This window comes from Empidonax traillii, unplaced genomic scaffold (genome assembly GCF_003031625.1).
Source record: "Empidonax traillii isolate 1590-97213 ecotype Southwest subspecies unplaced genomic scaffold, ASM303162v1 scaffold706:size701851, whole genome shotgun sequence".
In the NCBI taxonomy this organism is placed as follows: domain Eukaryota; kingdom Metazoa; phylum Chordata; class Aves; order Passeriformes; family Tyrannidae; genus Empidonax; species Empidonax traillii.
Window position 1 is genome coordinate 20,436 of NW_020955899.1, and position 22,001 is coordinate 42,436.

Genomic DNA, 22,001 nt, shown 5'->3' on the forward strand with positions numbered 1-22,001 from the left:
TATATTTTTAGCAGACACAGTTAATATAATGGATTTTTTTTCTGACCTTCTTTTGCATTTTGCATTCCATTATTCTCAGATCTGATTTCTAAGGTCATTTTTTAATACATTGAATAGCCTGTGCTTGATATTGAAATAGGATTTGACAATAATGTAAGGATGAAACTTTAAAGACAAATTATGGAAGATTACCTTTTTTAGCTTTTCACAAAAGTTTTATTAAAATTCATCCCTAATAAGTGTCAAAGGATACTAATTCACTGATGCTTCCGAAATGAAAATTTTGAATTAAGGAAGGAGGAGTAAAATGTGTTTATTTCTTTTGAAACAGAATCTTCATCATGCCTTGCTACAGAGGCAGCAGCCCTCAATTCAATTTATTATCTCTCAAAGAATACCAGTATGGAATTTAGCTGCTAGGATGGGATATATATATATATGTGTATATATATATATATATATATATATATATATATATATATATATTTATCTATTTATCCTTCTCAGGATAACTATTCTACCACATGGGAGTCTACGAATTCTGAACGCTTCCAAGTCTGATGAAGGACGGTACTTATGCCAAGGTGTAAATGTATTTGGATCTGCAGAAATCATTGCATCAATATCTGTTAAAGGTATGAAGAAATAATTTGATGATGATGATGATTTGTCTTGACTAATATTTAAATAATAATTAGAATCCCCCAGCCAATCCCCCAGCAACAGGATTGTAGAGGCAGAATAAAAAGGCATTTCCAACATGTTAGGGGGACAAAACTCCATCTGGTCAAACATTGTATTCCTGCATCAAAATGCATATTCAGCTGTTATATCATAGATGTGTCGAAGAATTAGTATCTATATTAAATCGCTCAAATTATAAATAATTCTGTAAGTAAAAGAATCTAAACCCTTTAGATTTAAGGGATAATTGTTTTAATATAAAATCTAAAGAAAGTTCCTTAGAAGAGCAACAATAATCAATGCACTGAGTTGCAGTCCATTTCTAGGCCTTTTTTTTTTTTTTTTTCATTTTTTAACTGAATTCATATATGACTGTGGATTTTATTTATAGGGTTTTCTTGTAGGTTTTTTTACTTCGTTTTTCAAGCTTCTTCCTATATTTTGTAATCCAGGAAAAATCTCTTTTTATTTTATGTCACAAAACTGAAATTTTCATGCAATCACAATAGTCCAGGTGCTGCAACTTTACAAAAAATTAGTTGTTTTTTCCTGAAAATAATGAAATTTATTAATTAATCTACCTCAGATGTCCTATAGATTGTTGTTTAAGATTCTACCTTATTGCTTCCATGAAACTGTTTGTACCTTCTGAACCCCACTGTCTCACATCAGTGTACACTAAGAATATAGTTCAGTATTTGACAATGTGTATTTGAAACAAGTAGTACTCAATTATATTATTTTGGTCTAACACTTCCATTTAAATGTTCCTAATCCTTCTATATTTCAAGAACCTACAAGAATAGAGCTGACTCCCAAGAAGATAGAGTTAACGGTTGGAGAGAGCATTGTCCTCAGTTGCAAAGCCCTTCATGACAGCACACTTGATGTCACTTTCTATTGGACTCTCAATGGGCAGCCAATTGACTTTGAAAAAGAAGGTGGACATTTTGAAAGCATCAAGGCAGTAAGTGACCACGCACTTGTCATCTATGTGCTGTGAACTGATAGAAATTTGCATGCTTTTATATGTCTCCCATTTAATAAATTCTGGCCAAATTGAAAGGTTACTGGTTTCAGTAACACTGGAAAGAAATGTTAGCTAGAAGAGGTGCAAAATGCAGGTCACCAGAATTACTCCAAGTAATTTTTATCAAGGAGATATTAAATTTAAAGTCTTACATCCTATTATTAGTGATGTATCTGATAATATTTGTGAGGGAATCAAAAGGAGTTTTCATCAAATCCTACTTACATTCTTCTGCTGACTTTAATATAGAAAGGATGCTGCTATAAGCATTGATGTCTTTCTCACAGATAACATGGCTGTTGAAATGTTCTTACCTCCCAAAGCTTTACTTGCCTAGTGTATATTTTAATATCTGAATAGTAAAGACCATATTTTATTTATCAACTCTCCTGTATGCAGTACATTCTAACTGTGCAACCATTATTTAGGTCGATAAGAATCATATGGAAAAAATAGGCATACCAAGTTCAAATATTACCACTTGATTCAAAAGGAGTTTCATATATCCAAACAGTATGATAAAGTAATTCAAACCTGCCTTGTGTAAAATGGTTTGAACTTTTCTTAGTAGAAAGAAATCTTTAATGTGAACAAGTTTGGAAATAGAATCTACAGTCATTTAACTCAGTCTTCTCACTGATGAAATGTAAATCAAATGTCCACGCTATGTTAACAGGGAAAAATGGAGTTCACAAAGGAAAGATCAGGAAATTTTAAAACTTAATATATCCAATTTGAGCACAATGTAGCAAAGTTAACTGCATTAAAAATCTTGTCAGCTGCAATCAATTTATTAATCTTCTTGCCTTTATGGAAGTCATGCTGTATTCTCTTGGTGGTGAGTTGATTTTTTAAAATTTGAGTTTACTTCAATAAGCCTTTTAATTGAACAACATTAGTGATGTATATCTTAGTGTGAAAGTTATTAGCATAGTTATCTTCATTTGAGGAATATAATAAATAAAATGCAGCACTGAATGTATGGGAAGGAAAACTAATTTTTAAATTGCATGAGTCGATCCCAAACAAAATGCTTTTTAATGGAGTATGTTTAAGAAAAATAATATCTTTTGTGTGCATGAAGTCATACATCCATTTTTTCTTCACGCAGATATTTTGTCAGGTTTGCTTGGGGTTTGTTTATTCATTTTAAAGCCTGACAAATTGAACATTATTTGAATGGGTTCTAGTTCATAACAAAACCACTGTAAACCTCTCATCACTGCTTGCATTACTCATACTTTCACTGTGGCAGACCCAGGTGTTAAGTATGATGAGCATCCTGATGCTTAATGCAGTGTTATAAAAGCTATCACCAAAGTAACATTTATTTGGGCTATAGATAAATTTTCACTCACTAAAATTGCGTGCTCACTAGCAATTACAATTAAAAGGAAAAGCTTCTCTTAAAAAATCCATATTACTTTGCTTGTTTTTAAATTATATCTGTAGCTTTTATACCAAAAAAATAAGTGTTATCATTTTTCATACTGAAAAGTAATTTTTATACAAATTGAAAGTGTTTTTGCTGTTATTTACTGAGCTATCAAGGATTTAGTACCTATAGCAATTTAGGTACTTAAAGGACTGGCAAAAAGGTGTGGTAAGGATGTCGAGTTGAACAAAACTGTGCATGAAGGGAATCTTAAGGAAAAGGGATCAACTGAATTCAATTGGACTGACAGCTCAGACTGTAATCTAGGAAAGGAAATCATCCCAAATCTTATGGATCCATAACTCCACAGTGCATTTGGTAGAAAAACAATAATGCAAGGGGTCATATAAACCTAGCATCCTTTGGCATCATTAAAGTCTTACTTTTTCCAACAACAGACTTAATAACATTTTAGGTTTTGTGAGGGATTATCTGTGTGATTAATAGAAATTTTGCATGCAAGTCTGAATTTTCAAAATTTCCTTCTAGCAGCACAGTGAGCCCATGAGCAAGGAAAATATGGACCTGTCTGTTTTTCTGTCCACTGTACCAAATCTAGAACTCCTGTTCAAAATTCTATTCAAAATTTTCTTTTCTAAGATCTCCACGGACCTTAATTTTCTCATGGAGGTATCTATTTTTTTCTATAAACACCAGATTTTGTCAGTAGATTTTCATCCAACTCTTGTCGTTCCAACTCTGTGTTTGAAGGCCAATATTGTTTTTATGGGAGCCAAGCAAAATGATTTACTGCGGTTATCCACAGCCTGGTGAGCAGTAGCTTTGCTCGTGTCCCTCACCTTCACCTGCACAAGTACTTTTCAGACTCGGGAAAGTGATTTATTCTCAATATCTCCTTGGTCTTTGATCTTAACTGAAACTGCCACGATAGGAAGCAATAAGTTCAACTTCTCATGATATATTTTAGAGTGGTCATTTGTTCACATGGAAGTGAATTGAAATCTACTGTTTCACTTAAAGAAGGCCAGATAAAGGGTGGACAATGCCTTTAAGTACCACCTAGCCCTGGAGAAATACAGACAGATAATTTTTACACTGGTTTGTTCTTTTAAGGTGTTTTGTACCTTTCCTTGTTTACAAAGAAATGTTCTAATGAAAAAATCTTGGGACAAATAACAGATATTTCATGACAGTCCATTCTTTTCCCTGTTTACTTGCAGCTGATAGATCATTTAACTGCATGGCACAGTGTTATCCTGGGCTATAACAGCACGGCAAATTGTTTGAACAACTGATCAATATCAGCCTTCTTAATGCTACAGCCTTCCATTTACAGCTCTGCTACCTGTGTTACACTTGCAGCTCTGCAGCTTTTCTCCCCAGCTGCTGTGGCAGTGGTTTCTGGAGCTTTCCTAGCAGTATTTCTCCCTTGCCGTTCTTACTAATCTCCTGTTTTTGTTCTTGAGGCCTTGCACCTTCAAACTCCAATCATGTTGTTACAGGGCAGCATCATGGGAAGAAGCTCCCACTGTCCTGAAACTCACCCCTACCTCTTGACCCCTTTCTTTGTCTTTTGTTTTGTAAACCAAGTCACAGCATGAGGAAAGTAGATAATAGTCACATAAATACTTCACAAGTATTATCCAGCAGTATATGTAGACAGAAGCTTAGCAATCAATCACTGCTCAACAACTGCTCTTCTTTAGTATATTCCAGTTAATATTAACAAATAGGAAGTTTAAGCAGATCCCAAAGAAAAGATTTCAACACTAGGGGAAAAAAAAAGGAAAAGAAGTAATCACCATCATCTTCCTCATTGACACTTACTGAACTGGAGGGAGCCTCAAGAGGAGAATATTCCTTCTGGTTGGCCACCAGGAAGAGTCTTACATTTTCCTTTTCCCTTGCTCCTCAATGTGTTGGTTTTTTATTTAATTTGTCACGTAGTTGGCTTTCTTTGCTAAAGCTGGCATGTACCACCATCTACAGACCCTGCTAAGAAATCTCTGGCCATGTAAGGCTGTCATAACACTCTTTTTATGTAGCAGATTAATGAAATCCCAATCACGTGTTTGCTTTTTGTGCTCCTTGTTTTGATGCTTTGTCAAAATAGCACACTTTTCCCATATGGGTTTTGCTTTCATTGATGTAACTTTCTTCATCATTATCACCAACCTTTCACTCCGAGCATATGTGTACCCTGATGCTCTCTTTTTCTCCTCTTTCTGCATCTTTGAATAGAAGCTCAGGTACTACATACTATTAGGTCTTTTCTTCCTTTTTTCTCCTGGTAATAACATCTCAGATATAGAACATGGATTTAACAGCATGAGTGTGGTGGGTCTCTCTGTCCTGAAGCTTGCCATTTCATATCCCACCTCTTTTCTCATTCCTTCCCACTCTCAATGCTTTTTTTCTGTGTTTTATTTAATCCCTAGATTTCACAAAACCACCGCAGTACATGACATACTATCTGAAAACTGATATTCATTTATCTGTATCTGTTTTTCTACCTCCTCTTGATAAAATCAATCACTCATTTGCTAAATCCAAGCTGCACTTGAGATGCACTTGCAGCATCTCAAGCTGACTCAAATCCTCCCTATCCACTCCCAACATCCCATCACTCTCTGACATCCACTCAGCCACCAGTGCTCACCCAAAACAACTGTTTTAATAATGCTTGCCTTGTCTACACAAACTGCTCAAAAATACTGCTGCTGGATAGGTCTAAACTTCCCCTGGATTCCACACTTCTTTATGGATTCACTTCTTATAGACAGGGAAAATGTAAGTTGTGTTTTATGAGGTGTCCCTCAGTCAATCTGCATAAGTCTAGATATTACAATAGTACCATTATTATGCTACCAAGTACTGTTAATCACAACAAAACCAGGAAAAATTATTTCATCTTCTTTGCTCCAAATGTGTTTATATGATTAAAAGACAGAATTCAGAATATAATTTTCCACTATCACTATATCAACTAAGAAATCTGCTGCTTCTTTGGAGATTAAATATTTGCAAATTTTAATCATCATAAGCAGTACACAACCAAGTGGCTGATGTGTTCAAACTTGAGAATTTGCATGAAATGGCACTGAAATCGTCCTGAACACATTATGGACAGAATTTGGCTTGAAGCCAGCAATCCATCATAATGTACATATAAATTGTCAGCATAATTTAAAAGGGCTTTATTGTATTGCGGTTTTTCACTTACTTTTAATGGTATAAAGATAAAATTGCATGAGGTTATTCTGTACAATCATTAGTTTCCTTCAGATAAATTCACTAAAAATAAACTCCGTTGCTATTCCAATATGGCAAAAAATCATCTCTGAAATAATTTTCAATTTAATCTATCTGAATTTCATTAATAAAGGCTGCCTTGCCTAACCAAATAATGCATGAGTCAGGAATTCACCTAACCCATGTGTTATATACAAAACCACCCACATATTTTAAATAATCATTTAAGTTGAATAAGATATCACTAACAACGCAGGTCATTCTTGTTTAGGATCAAATCTCAGTCCTGTTTACTAACACAACGTTGTTTTACTGCTCTCAGTTTATACAGAATATAGCTTTTTCAGGCTTTTCGTACCTCCCAAGCATTTCTCTGTATAGAAACCACTTTGTAGGAAAGCATCCTCACCTCTCACTGTCAAGAGATTTAAATGACAGCCAGCAAGCTTCAATAAACCCCTCTAGTCATAGTAAAGAAATGACTCAAACACCCTTCAGACTTTCATCATAAACGTTTTCCTGCAATGGCAGTCAGTGTTTGTCCACTCTTTTTTTCCTGTTGATTTAAGCTTTTGTGGAATCATGATCATCTGTAATAGTCTCACTACTATTTTTAGGCATATTCTTCCTAAGCGACGAAACAGTATGTTATCCAGATGGAGTTTCCATTCTGAATCCTCTGCACAATAATAGGCAGACTTTCTTGACCTCAGACCCAAACAGTGCAGAAGCTCAGTGTTGCAGGTCACCATGTCATCTCTGCTGACTACCCAGTATTATGAACTTCCTTGGCTTTTTGTCCCTCTTTCCAAGATAAATCAGAGCTACATGCAAAGAACTACAGTTGGAGTGTGGAAGGAAGGAATGATTTTCCACAATCAACGTGGAAAATAAGCAGCAAAATGAGCAAAATAAATGAAAGCTGAGATTGATACAATAACAAGAGACTGATAATTCATATGATTCTGTAGTTTGAACATACATGATAAACTGTAATAATCAACCCAAAGTGTAATTCCTCCATGGAAGAGGTAAGGAGAAGGGAAAAGAGGCTTATTAAATGTTAGGAAAGTACTCTAGGGTGTAACTGTGAGCTCCACTTCAAATGAAGGCAGATTAGAGATAGTTCGTATGCAAAGCCTTTGGAAGAAAAGGTTGTATACTGAATGGACCACCTCGGTTTAGAGATGAAAACTCAGCAAATGAATGGACAGATTAACAGAGAGGTTTCCTAGCAACTGGCTCAGGATAATGAACTCACTCTTATAGGAAGAATAAGTTTCTTCACTCGAAGAACTGTATGTAAAAGTTACTTTATTGCAAAGCCACTCCAAACTCTTATGGTTTATGAAATGGAAAGGAAAAAAATTCACATATGACTTCCTCTCTGTGGGGATGTGGGATGACTGAAGAAATATTAATTCCCCAACAGTAAATTGTCTAAAAGCTGACTTTTTTTCCTCAGCAAATCCCCAGCATTAGGGCAATGGGTGCAAAAGACAAATCCAATGTGATAATTCTTATTGAGCAAGGCATGCATATTATATGTTCCTTGGGGACTTTTTGAGTTTGGGGAAGTATCTCCACATCAAAAGCAAACATTAATGTATATTTGGCACTAATTTTTGCAAAAAATTCTTTCAAGCGATACCTTACAGGGAGAGCTAGTTAGATATATTGCAGACATGGCTATGACTTCAGATAACAGGCCACACTGGAGCAGAGAAAGCCATAGATTGACACAACATTCAGCACTGAAGCTGCCCAGAACCACATGAATGGGGTGGTTGGAAGCATAATATGAATGATACAATAATTTGTTGTCTTAGAGAGAAACACTACTCATGACAGATAGCTTTGATATCTGTATTATTATTTATTTGCTGCTTAATGAAGACCAGCAGTATGTTCAGTGTTACAGTAAGTCCATAGCTGATTCTGGTCTTGAAGATTACACTTAGCTCTCCTGAAAATCATTGAAGATTGGTTGTTGAACCTATCTGTTTTTGTTTATTTTAAGTTTTAGCTTCAGTAAAGTACAACATATATTTCACTGAAGTTTGTATGAAAAAATACTAGTACTTTTGGTGTTTGCTTAAATGGGTAATACATGATACTCAGAATACCAAGGAATATGGATTTTTCTAATAAAATATTACTTCTAAATAGTGCACTTCTTGCAAAATATTCCCTGTGACAGAAGAACAAAAAATTGATGAAATAAAAATCAACTTTTAAAAATGTACACCTAATAGTGTCAAAATTTAGATGCGGACAAAGAAATTTAAACATCAATAATTTTAGCTTTGAGTAAAATTTGGACCACGTGGTTGCTGTTCTAACTCATTTTAGTCCAGGTGAGAGATCTTTCTGCACTGTTTACATCCATGTCATACAGTTTTTGTCTTCCCAAAGGGGAGGGGGTGTCTCTGCTTTTGCCTAAGCACCATGTCTTTTTCCACTGAGAGAAGACTAAAAGCAGACCTTGGATACTTTTCTTAAAGGAGTCTCAGCTGCATTCCCACTTAGCAGGTTTTTTTAAACTGAATTGTAATTGCTCAAGTTTAAGCACCACTGCAATGACAAGGTGCAGAGGTTTGCTCAAGATGTAGAAGGCCAGCACATCAGTGGCTTCCTTCAGACCCTGCAACTACTGCCTATAACCTGCCATTACAGGATAAACTACTTAGGAAAACAATCTGTCTTCCAAGACAGTCTGTAAAAGTAATAAAGACCACTTTATAAATGCCACTGAACAGCAGTAATGAGGTATTTTTTTAGGGTCCTGGTCAAACATAGCTCCTACTTATCAAAATGTAAGCTAAAATGTCTCATTATTTCCCGTGATCAAGAATCTAATGTCTGAGCATATATCTATATGTATTAAACAAAGTAAGTTTAATATCTTTCCACTCACTCATCCTCAGCAATGCTGGCTGCACATCCTGTTACACTGCAATAAAAGGGTTTCATGGGGATCTATTGTACTGCACTGCTCTCCACTTGAAGCAATGATTCTTTCAATTGTTGCTTGTCTGCCCAGTTACATAGATATGCAGATGAAATAGGATTCACACTGTCATGAACTCTCTGAACCTAAAGTTAGAGTGACAGCCAAGATTTCTAACAGCTCCTGAGCAATGAAATCAGACAGTTGCTATCCATTATGCTATTCCTCCCACTTAAAAACAAAACAAACATTAAATGTAAGTTACCCTCAAGAGAGGACAAATGTGGACTGATTCTGGTCTTATCCTTATAACTAAGGCTTTGTGCAAAGATCACTTGTTTGAATAGCTAGTATGTGCTGCTGTGTTAGATGACTCCAGGTAGTAGGATATTCTCTTTTTTTGCATTTTGATCTGTGGATAACTCAGATATTCTTTTCCACTACTGTGATTTCTGATATGCCAGAGCAAGAATATAGGAATTGCATTATGGCCTGACTGGTCTGAGTATCTTCCCTCCAGCAACATCATTATCTAGGCCACTTCAGAAGGCAAAACACTCCCACAGTAATCATAGATCTACAGAGTTATTAAGCTATAGATCATGCCTATATTCACTCTGGTCTCAGAGGCAGCCTTGATGTCCCACCACTCTTTTCTTTATTTGCATGTGAATATCCCTCAGTTAAGATTTTGCCTTAGTGCTGCATGGAATATAATGGCAATTTTAGTTACAAAAATGCAAATGAAGAGAAGAATGGCTGAAGAAGTTATGCCAAGATGTGCTGAAAAGGAATTCTTCTGCCTAAGAAGAAAAAGCTAAATTATAGAAAATTAAATCTTGAAATGAATCCTATTTCCTTATGTCATTAATGACCTTGGCATAAGAGATAAAAGTAAGCAAATGACAATTGTACGGTACAAAATTGGACGTCTTACAAACACAGCAGATGATGAAAATAACAGATGGGAACAGACAAGATATGTAATAATACAAAGCACAAGGTCATCCACACATGAATGACTGGTTGTAAACTGGGAGCTCCTAACTTTCAAATGATTGAGAAGGATAAAGATTTGAGTGTATCTACATGAGCACAGAATAAGTATGTGCCAAAAAAAAAATCAAATATAAAACTAGGTCAGTGACAAATTTCCAGCTAGAGAAGTATCAACACCAACATCCCTAGTAAGACTCTATTTTGAATGCAGGGTACAATTCTACTCATTCAGGATCAAAATTACTGAAATTAGATCCATCGCATGGGACAGAAACATATAATTCAAGGAAAGACTGTCAATCTCTGCTTGGTTAGCAAAGTAAACAAAATCTGAAAAGGGAAATGCCTACATTCAATAAATGTTTCTTAGAGCGAAACACCGAGGATTGACTATATTAAATCAACAGTATATATGGACTTGGGTTCCCTAAATCTGATGGAGCAACACTCATTGTCTCCAGTAATTTTGGATATAACAATTTTTTACATTCAAAATTTCATGTTTTGAAATAATACAGAGCTTTTTAGGAAAAGCCATTTATTCTCCATAAGTCTACTGTACTTTCATATTTTCTCTTTTCTGCTCATAATTTTGGGACATTGTAATTTGATAGAATCCTTAAAAATAAATATTTGAACTGGCTCTCCCTTTATATTCTATATATATTTTACATGTTTCAGATTGAAACACATACAGATTTCAACAGGAAGGATAAGAATCTGTTCATATTTTCTCAATTACATTTAGCATTAACTTCCTCTACATTAATAAAAATCAATCAATATTATCTTTAAAGTTATCTCAATTTCAGAAGAGGAAGAAAGTTCTGAAATTCTAATAGGACTTTTTTAATACCAAGGATGGCATCCAAAATACTTCTGTTCATCTCTTTAATGAATTTCTTTGTACTAGTTTGGAATAATTCTCTTTGAATGTGTAAATATGCACAATGTGCTTTAAGCAAAGTCAAAGTTATTAGAAAGCTGAAATCCTCTTCTTTAATCCCTATTAATAATTGTATAAATGCAGTGTTCTGATAATCCTCACAAGAGGGTATTAGGGCACATACATTTTGAAAGATGAAAGATGCATTCAAGAGTTGCTCAAACCTTACAAAAACACCCTTGTGAACTACCTTGAACACAGATTTACTGAGTTTTAAACTGGCACTTCATCCCTGTTTCAGCAAGCATCCTCTGCAGATTTGATGATCAGGAACATCCTCCTGATGCACGCTGGGAGATACGGTTGCAGGGTCCAGACTGCAGCGGATACCGTGTCGGATGAGACGGAGCTGCTTGTTAGGGGTAAGTATGCTTGTGGTGACCCCCTGAAAACATAATCACTGGACACAGTTGTACCAGGGAACTTAAATATGTGGGCTTCAGGGACGCCTCTGCCTAGTCCTAAAATTTTATACTATTGAAGCCATTTGTGATTAACTTACTGCCTTTGGGGGCAATTTCATCTCAAACTGACCTGCAGACATTGGAAAGAGAAACAAAAGACAGTTGGTTAATGGACATGGTTTTAAGAGAGATAACAGCACAGAAGGTATTCCAGATCAGCTAAAATGCAGACAATTAGCATTCACAGACCTGTGTAAGGTAGGTATAATGAGTTCTGTGCTTTTTTTGTGTGATGCCTTTACATTTCATCTTATGGTCAAGCCATTCTCTCAGGTTTAGCGGTTAACAAATATTTATTTTCTAAGAGAAGGGACCATACAACCTTTGGTAAAATTATGGATATGAATTATGAAAGAAAAACCCATATTATGACAAGAATTTGCAGGTTTTTTCCACACATGGAATTTTAACCACCAACTGCTGACTCTACTTTAAACCCAGTTCTGTAATCTGTCAAATTGCTTTACCTGTCATTTAACATTCCGGATTATGCATAGGAACAGAGTACTTTTCCTGCAGTATTGCAGACAATATCAAGGACACCAACTAGTTTAAAATAAAGCAGGGCACTAACACTCATGTGCATTCCATTAAGCAGAGTATTTCTGCATTCTGGACCATTTGTGTCTCCATGTGGGCTTGTGTGTATCCACACACCACACACACAAGTGTGTGCTCAGTGCCTGATGGGATATGACAACCCACAGTCCACTTACTAGCATTACAATTGGTGGATTCTGTAACATTAAGAGAGATGGAACTAATTAGATATTATAATCTTTCAAAAATACTTATTCTATAACATTGAACAACATCTTTCGATTTGATGTGTTCCTATCCATCACTTTTAGGACAAATATATGCTTTAAACGATAAGGAATGTTTCTGGCTGACTGCAGGCCTTTTCACATTTTGATGAAAGTAATTGTTAAATATTTCCATAAAGACACTTTGAGGATTGTCAGATTTCTATGAGCTATGGCGCTATTGGGATGGTGGTATTCAGTTGACTCATCCCAGACAGGTAATACCATTTTAGTTGCCTTATGAAATCTGATTCATCCTTGTGGGTTATGCAAGACCTTATGTGTCACCTTTGGTATGTCTCAGACAGGAGCTGGAAGCTCTATGGATAGACAAGGCAATCTCAACTTTAATGCCAGTGAACTTCATAAGGACAAAAATCTCTTAGTCATTATCTAGGACAGACTGATCACAAAAATATTTTTTAAGAATACTGGGTTTATAAATTATTTAATTGAATTTGCTCTACAAAGTCAAAGCTTCTCTGAGTAAGGGGTTTGAGATTAAAAAAAAAAAAAAAATATGGCACTGTAAGCAGTATCAGAATCTAACTGTGTGTCTCATTACCATGTGACCATGCTGTTGAAATAAAAACAATAACTGCTTTTTAATGGAATTTAAATTCATACATAATTTGCTTACAATTTTCTCCTTTTCTTGTTTCCATGATGGGATAATTGTAGGATAGAGTAAGAAATGTTTACATCACTTTCACAAAATTATTTTTATTGTGTAACAGCTTTTGTCCTGATGAAAAATTCTGGTTTTATGAAATTATAGGATATGTTTGCTCTGCTGAAGTCATTAATTTCCTTAAGATATCTGTAAAATTTATACAACTGAGGGTAATACAGAGTCAGTATTGCTTTCACCAAGAAATGTAGGACAGTTTTGTTTTGTATTGCATGAAAAGTTTAAAGCACATTCAGTGTAGAGTTGGTAATGATTAGTCCTTATAGACTTCAGTAGTTCAAAATTCCAAACTATTTATGAGAATCTAATCTATCTCTCCTTATACTTTTACAGGAACTTCGTTTTCATTTCAGTATCTCTAATTCGTTTTCTATCCCTTTCTCAGTCTATAGAATGCACTCAGGGGTGAGCAATTTTGACACTGGTGATCCCAGACTGCAGCACCTTTCAGACTTCTTTAGGTTTAACTTTTGGTGTTACCAGACATTGTTTAGGAGAAGATACCAGCAGATTTTTCAATAAATATTTCAGTAAACTGAAGAATTCCATCCGACAAACGAAGTCATCACCTGTGAAGAAAATCCATTGCTACTATGCAGTAAAGTCTGTAATCCAAAGCTGTATTATTCTTTATATTCTGTATGGTTTCTAGTTCAAATTTCATTTTGTGCATATTACAAAACCTTCTTTTTCTTTAAATGTTACAGCCCGTGGCCAAACTGAAATAGCAGAAGCTTTGTATGAACTCTTATACATACTGATATTAGCAAACTTACAGCACATCCTTGTTCTGACCTTACTCTCTCTCCTTTTCCCCCTGCAGAAAATGCCAGTTTTGAATACTGATAATATGATACCAGCATATAACAGCATTTCAATCATTACTCATATTGTAAGGTTCATCTGGTATTTTATATAAATCATTGTAATTCTTTCTTTAAAATTTTTTCTGCTTACAACATTTCTACAGGAAATAAATTGGACATACAGAATAAATTAGACTAAAATAATCTGATTTTCCCTCCTTTAGATATTTATGAATATCAGAATAATGCTATTAGCAAACTGACCAAATTTATGCTGAATTATGCATTCAACTGTTTCATTATTTTTAATCCAAGGACTGTTTTGCAGAACTTAATTACAAGTGACTTGTTGCAGTCTCCTCAGATAGAGGAAGGAGAAACAAACTCTGTTCAGACTTCTGTTGCTCGTAACTATCATTGTGATCTTAACAGATAGAAATTCATCACCATGTTTTTAAGCAAGTGCAATGTCTCAGTATCATTTATTGTGGGGAAAGCATGGAGTATCCTTAAACCATATTTATCTTTTTTGCAACTATTTTTGCTAGTTACTCTATTGGAAGTTCTCCTGAACACATTCCAGGGCACTAACTGTGTCATTATTTTTGCCCTTGTTCTCCCTGGCTCTGCATTATACAGTGGAAGTAAAATTACAAAAATAGCATCCATGAAAGACTATATGGAGAACAGAGAATGAATAATGCCATGTAAATCTCAATTCCTTTGAGTATAATTACATGCAAGAAGGCAATTAGTGGTGCAAGAAGATTTGTGGATTTACTACATACGTATGTGTATGTGTGTGCACGCACACATGTAAGTGTGAAAAACAAATTAAGGTAAGAGAGTACCAAGTTTCTGGTCTTTCTACAATGTGTTACAAAATTTTTAAACCAAAATATAAATGTTCAAATTCACTACCCCACAGGTCTTGAATTTAGGTGAGTTGCAGTGAAATACATGCCTAATATTATTTCAATAACAATTTTTACCTAGTGAATCTCTTTCAGGAACATTACATAAGTATATATAAAAAGACATTCTAGATCATGCTTGGACAAAATCAGGATTCAAGTCCCATCAGCACTTATTACTCAAATGTAAATACTTCTTTAAGTGCTTTGAAAATGTGATTAAACTATGTATATCAAAGTAAGAAAAACTTTTTAGTAGTCCCTAGCAATTTCTTCTTTCTAATGCTACCAATAATGTGAATTGTGGATTTCATTAAGAAGAGATGTTCTGCTAGCAGCTGGGCCTGTCAGGTACTACATTAGCTTTCCAGCTTAAATGTCTTGCATTTTAATCTTGGAGAGGGTTGTGAATGAGAAGTATTCTGGTACTCTCATGATAGTCAACGGTAACCTTCAAAGGTGAGCTGTCCTGACATACCTGACATCATCTGTTTATATTCAGGTAGGCTATCACCTAAGTAGCAAAAGCATTTCCTCTCCAAAGTATAGCTCTGCAATTCATCATCACAAGTTGCTTCTATTATTAGGTACTTAAAAAAATAAGTCATGATCTTTTATTCATCCATCTGAGATCCAAGATCCCCTCTAGATACACACACTGAATCTGTGGAGGTCCCCAGAGAGGTCCTTTACTCCCTGAATATGGGGAGGATGAGAGAGAGGATTTAGATCAAAGGCCAGAATTGATTTAAGGTAGAAGAAGCAATGTCAATCACTTACAACTTAGCTCAACAACTGCAATGGTCATCTACGAGGTAGGATACCTCTTTTATTGTGTCTCAGACCCGGACTTAAAATCACAGTTTCTCCTTAAGAGCATGCTATACCTGCAGGTAGTTGTTAGGTGGGATCAGAGTGTGTTCAAGCCTCTTTCTGAGGCAGAGGAGCCGGGAGCACAGAAATCAGGTGATGAACAAATGAACACCTGGATGTGTAGGGCACAATTTAGGACATCTCCAGCAACCCAAATATTTGTTTCTTCCATTGAGTTTAGTCCTGCTCTAAAATTAAACAGAGATTTTCTCAGGGGAACCTATCAATGGCTTCAGCCAACACACTGAACTGTGTACCAGAAAAAGTTAAATAAAAGGCATGCACCCTCTTCACCAGATTTGCCCTCCATCAGGGCAATGATGCAGATAGTGTTAAAACCTTGAATGCCACTGCAATATTTTTCTGGAAGACAATCACCAGAGCCCATAACAGCAGAAGAAGCTATTTAAGCTGATACACGTCAAGGACAACCAGAAGAGAGCACAGAGTCTGGTAACTATTCTAGCACCAGGCCTGCTCAAATGTGCTACTTCAGTGCAGTCCTTTAACAAGAATTATGTATGTCTGACGATCAAAGAAATAGTTTTAGTGGAAATGAATGAATACAACAAAAATCACAGCTGTGGACTTAGATTCCTAACATCTAAGTCATTTCCTGATTTCATTTCATTTGTGTCTTCTGTTGTTTGATCACCCAAGGAAATTATGTGCAGCATACCTGTTTGCCATGCAAACAAGGATGTTTACAGGAGAATATAGATACTCGCTACACAATCAACAAATGTTTTCCTCAGAGCATGAAGTCAAAAGCTATTTAAGAAGCAGAAGTGATTTATGATTTTTATGAATGTCAACCCTGTCCTTGATATCAATCCAAGAATAGTTTTCTCATGTCATGTGCTTTGTTTTGTCTGGCTACCAGCCCTTACTTATCCACACAGATCTTCAACTTGCAGTGAATATTAAGTAGCAGAGAAGCAGAATAGCAGAATGCTACAGCTTGGCTGGTTTTCCGTCTATCATTGGCACACCAGTAAGTTGAGCTGTCTCCATACTGATTTTTCACAAAAAAAAAGTGATTACCAAAGCAGAAGGCTCTAACACAGATTGAATATGCGTGTCATGTTCTGACACTAATGACATGATCACAAACATGGTTATCAAACACCAAAGTACCAGCCAGGAGACTTGCCTCTCACAGATGTCTCAGGTGATCTTGTAGCCAGCAGTGTGTCATCTCTCCTTGAGACAATACTTGTTTGGTGAATTAATCTGTTTTTTAAAGCATGTCTTCCAAAAAAGGGTTTATTATATTCTTTTTTCCTTACCTATTGAAATCTGAGGCTATCTGTGCTTTCATATTTTCACTACAGATGGAATTAATGGACATCTTCATGATCCTGTGTTTCCACTATGTTTCACTGTAAAGACATTTAGAACACCAAATACTTATATCATAAAAAGGTTGACAAGGTGGAGAGGGTGACCCTTATTACTGTGCATTGATCCAATTAGCTACATTTAAAAAGGTCAACAGTATTTTTCAGTTTGACTCATCAGTACAAAAGCTATTACTCATAGTCTGGGAGTTTTTAAAGAACACCAGTAAAAGACATAGAGAGAGGAAAAGCCTACTTCTTGCCTATGACAAAGCAGAGCCTCAAATGAGTTCATTAGAAACTGTGTGTTTTAAGAGCAAAAGGTGTTCTTTTTATATCTGTGAAAGCTACAGTGCCTCAATCAATGGCAACAACTTTCCGGTATTTTAATATTTATTTATTAAAAGAAAGCTTTTTATCACAATAAATTACTTGTTTGGGTCACATTCAATTGTCAAATTAATTACATCAAGTCTTACTATTCTTATTTGTAAATTACTCTTGCAAAACTGGTTTACAATTCATTATTAAAAAAAAATAGTAAGTAGCATTGGTTTCAAACTGCTCAGACAGATGTTGGGTGCTGCATTACACAGTTCCTCACAGCAGTCTATGGAGCAACTGGTCACCTCCAATTCTTTGAGATTTCTCCACCTACTTGCAAAGGAGGAAGGAGTACCAGTCTCAAAATTACTTATTCAGTGTCTGAGTGTCTGCAATGTAAACAGTGTCAACAAAGGTAGAAAAGGTTTACACTACAAGGTAACTAAGTCTAAGAGAGTGTAGTAAGTTTGCTCAAGCTTTGAATTTGAAAAGCTAACAAAATGTGCCATGTTCTATAACAAAAAAAAGATTTCAAACAAGTAAAATATAGAGAAATTATTTATGCATGTTTCCTTTTATTCATCAGTGATCATGTTAAAGATCATTTTAGCACATCTAGTCCTTTTAATAATTTATATGCTCATATATATATATATATACATAGATAAATATATATATATACACATACCACTCTTTATAACTACCTGAAAGGAGGTTATAGTAAGGTGGGGGATCAGTCTCTTTTCCCATGTAACAAGCATTTGAATGAGAGCAGATAGACTCAAGTTGTGTCAGGGGAGGTTTAGATTAGAGATAAGGAAAAATTTCTTTCCTGAAAGGGTGGTCAGGCATTGAAATAGGCTGCTCAGGGAAGAGAAGGAATCACCAGCCCTGGAAGTGTTAAAAAGCCATATGGATGTGGGATTTGAGGACATGGTTTGGTGGTGAAAACAATGGTGTTAACAATTGGACTTAATGATATTAGAGGTCTTTTCAAACCTATATGATTCTGTAATTCTATTATTTTATAAAATTATTTTATAAGAACATTTTTTATAGTATATATCTATTATAAAATACATTTTAGAAGAAATTAGAAGATAAATAATTTATTGGTGTCAGCTATATTACAAATACATCTGTGCTCTCTAAGCATTAATACACTTAACTTTGTTTCCAGTATTATTTCATTCATCTGCGCTTAAGGATTCTAGTCGATTCAGATGCCGTTTATTTTCTGAGTACCTTAGTAATAGTTTGTTCACTGTTGTTCACTTTTTTGCCTTTTTCACTCTTACTGCTCAAATTATTTTTTCTATTGTTATGGATGCCAACATTTTTCCAGAGGAAAAAAAAAATTTCAGTCCTCCTAATTCTCTGCATCCATGTTGTACACCCTTGGAAAGTTGTTAGCATATACAAAGCTAATTAATACAATACAAATATTACTACAAAAAAAAAAAAAACAAAACATGCAGGAAGATTCTTTAAAATAAGCTTCCTTTTACAACATATAACACGTATTTGAAGACTGTGCCTTGGGAGCTAACTACATACATACTACTGTGCATGCTTACTGTGAGTAAAATGAGCATTAAGATCAAACAACTACCTGGAAGCTGTAAGATCTTGAAATGGAGCAGAGAGCAATCCTGTAGTGTAAAGGGATGAAAGTCTTTGTGACTACAATCTATGGTATAAGAGTACACATTTTGTGGTCTCCAAACAAAATAAAAAGGTTAAAGCTTTTAATCTTGTAGACTGGCAAAACTACCAATCAAAGCAACAAATCCACTCTCATGCTATATTTTTTTAGAAGCAACTCCTCTGAACTCCACTGACCTGGAGCAAATATAACGCAGGAACTACTGGTTAGGTTACCACCCAGCCCCTTTCTGCTGTGATATTGCCAATAAAACTTAAAGACAAGCACTTGGGTTTAAAGGCTTTCAAACACAACATTATTAAATGGAACGTAAACAAGGTCAGCAGATTCTTCCTGGTCCTTGAAATTACATTTGAGCTGTAACAAAGGCCAGGAAGATGCCTTGAGCACAAACCCCATTAATTGGACTCACAGAATAGGTCCATAATACAGAACTGCTCCCTGAGGCCAATGGGTACAGCAGAGTTCCTATTCACACAGTTACATTCCCAGTCCCCCCTCCCCTCAGGAGGGCATGACAAATTGCCTTTTAGGATCTGCCCCAGTCCACAGTAATCCATTAATTGTGACAAAGCATTGGTTGGAAAATCATAATTTCACAGGATTGACATTGTGATAGGGGCTGGCTGTCACCAGAAGACAGAATCAGGTCTAGAGCTCAGATCTGTATTTGGCCCTCTTCAGTGTATCAGCTAAATCATTTACAGCTTTGGAAGATAGCATATTACTGTAATGGAACATCAACCCTTTAGCCCACACATTCCAGATCAAAATATTTCCAGCAATTTGATCTTGTAACAGGACCTTTTTTTCTATAATATTTTTAATGGTATGAAAGGGAAAGAGATTCTTATCTTTAAAACATTTTTTTTCCAAGAGTTTAAAAAAGATCCTTGTTCTAAGAAGCTTTTTAAAAAACATCAACTTGATTCATACCTATAACTTCAATCAAAAAAAGTGCCTGGAAACAAGTACTAAAATACAGATGAGATTTAGTGATGTTTATCAACTCAGTACTTGAAAGAGATGCATGTAGTCCTGGGGATGCTGGTGCTCACACTAGACTGCAGAGAGAAAACAGCCTGGACCAGAACTAGGAGAGCTGGCAAGAGATACCCTATAGCTCTAAAGGTAGTCAGCAGGCCATGCCAAGGAAAGAGACATTTCCAAAAATCAGCCTATTATCGTATTTGGAACCTCCTACAAATATCATTCATGATGCAATTCATAGCTTACTAGTGCTTTTACACCTTAAGTGAAATTTGAGTTCCCTGCACTGTCCATACATTTTGTGTCAAGTTACAACTGGCACTACACAAATATACAGCTCAGAGGTTATGGACAGCAGTCTGGAATCTGAGCTCACAACACTCAGCAGCCTATCAAGGTCGCCTCATCCAAATTCACTATTTTTAGGTTAGTAAAAGGCAGAGAATTTGTCAGGGCAAAGGAGTACAGCATGACATGGGTACCACTAAAGAACTTCTCAGGCAGGACACTAGGGATTTGTCTTGACCCTCATCCCTGAAATGAGTTGAGACTATTCAGGTTGAAACAGTCAATCAATACCTTCTCTTTCTTACCTTCCAACCTTGAGTCTAACCTCCCTGTCCATCCTGATGTTGGCTGGGTTACATCTCCATCTGCCCAGGGCCCTTATGTACCTTAGAGGAGCCACTTGGGTACCCACACACAGAAGGACTACAGTTATGAATATATCCACTAAAACCATAGTGTCTATATGTCTATACAGCATCTACAACAAAATTTCTCTCCATCCTCTCATTCTCCACCATGAGCAAATATATCATCTGTCATAGCTGGGAATAGCAAAAGGAATTTATGCTATTTTTATGCACTTTTCCTGCTATTCTGTAGTTACTGCCTCTTATCCTCTTTTTCTTGACCTCTTGTTTGCTTGATGACAAGCCAGTGTACCTTGTCATTCAAAAAGCAAAATCTTCAGGTGTTAAGAAATCCATGTTTGTGAACTGCTATATATCAGGTTTCTTAGTCATTTGGTGAAAGTAAGAATTATCCTGGTCAGGTAGCAATGGAGTATATCAGCACATATTCTAGGATTCACAGGAAAGGGCACTGCCTCACTGCATGACTACAGCTATTATTGGTAATTGTTTTTCAAGAACTCTCACATTAACATTGTACCATGGCAAGCAATCTAACAACCTCTCAGGATGATCATTCCAACAATAAAAAGATACATAAAACAAATTTGCCAAAATGCAGTCATGCATGTCCTGAAATGAAGTATCAATCTATGGAATTGCTCTGAACGGAGATAACTGACTAATGTCCTTGACACTGGGTTTCCAGTGCTCCTAGAGCTGCATAAGAGCCTATCGCAAATGTCTTCTTTATGAAGGTCAACTGCACTATAGCGCATTTATGACCAGTCATTTGCTGTGTAGTTTCCAGATAAGCATTTGAGCAGACCATGCATTTTTTCCTCAATTGGCTATTCTCAGCTAAAAAATTGTTTCAGAGATCCTGAGCAATAACACAGCCCTTGGGAGAAAAGCCTTTCTGCATTAGCCATGTGACTGACACCATGAATGATTACATCCAAGCATCAAATTTAATGAGATTTCTACAAAAATGAGTGACATCTGCATAGCACTCATGTCCTGGCTAACTGTCAAACGTTTGTCATCACTGAGGCTTTTGTCCTTTATTAATCCACTTTCAAAAATGCTTGCTGTTCGAAATGGAAATGTTTTTTAGCAGTCACCCTGCAGAATGTGTTAGAGCACACATCTCCGAAAGCATAATGACACATTGTCATGCCTAGGAAGGCATTTTAAAGGTTTAAATAATATGAGAGAACTATGACAACAAAATA

General features: G+C 35.7%; 1 protein-coding gene across 1 annotated transcript in view; it reads left to right on the top strand.

Moving 5' to 3' along the window:
- Nucleotides 1-507: 507 nt before the first annotated feature.
- The window catches only part of CNTN5 (contactin 5), a gene marked incomplete at its 5' end in the record, with an annotated part of 61,692 nt that continues 40,198 nt past the window's right edge, over nt 508-22,001 (top strand). The window contains 3 exons of the mRNA XM_027900082.1: nt 508-635; nt 1,476-1,651; nt 11,499-11,619. Coding sequence (XP_027755883.1) covers nt 508-635; nt 1,476-1,651; nt 11,499-11,619 — 425 coding nt within the window. The remainder of the gene's footprint in view (nt 636-1,475; nt 1,652-11,498; nt 11,620-22,001) is intronic.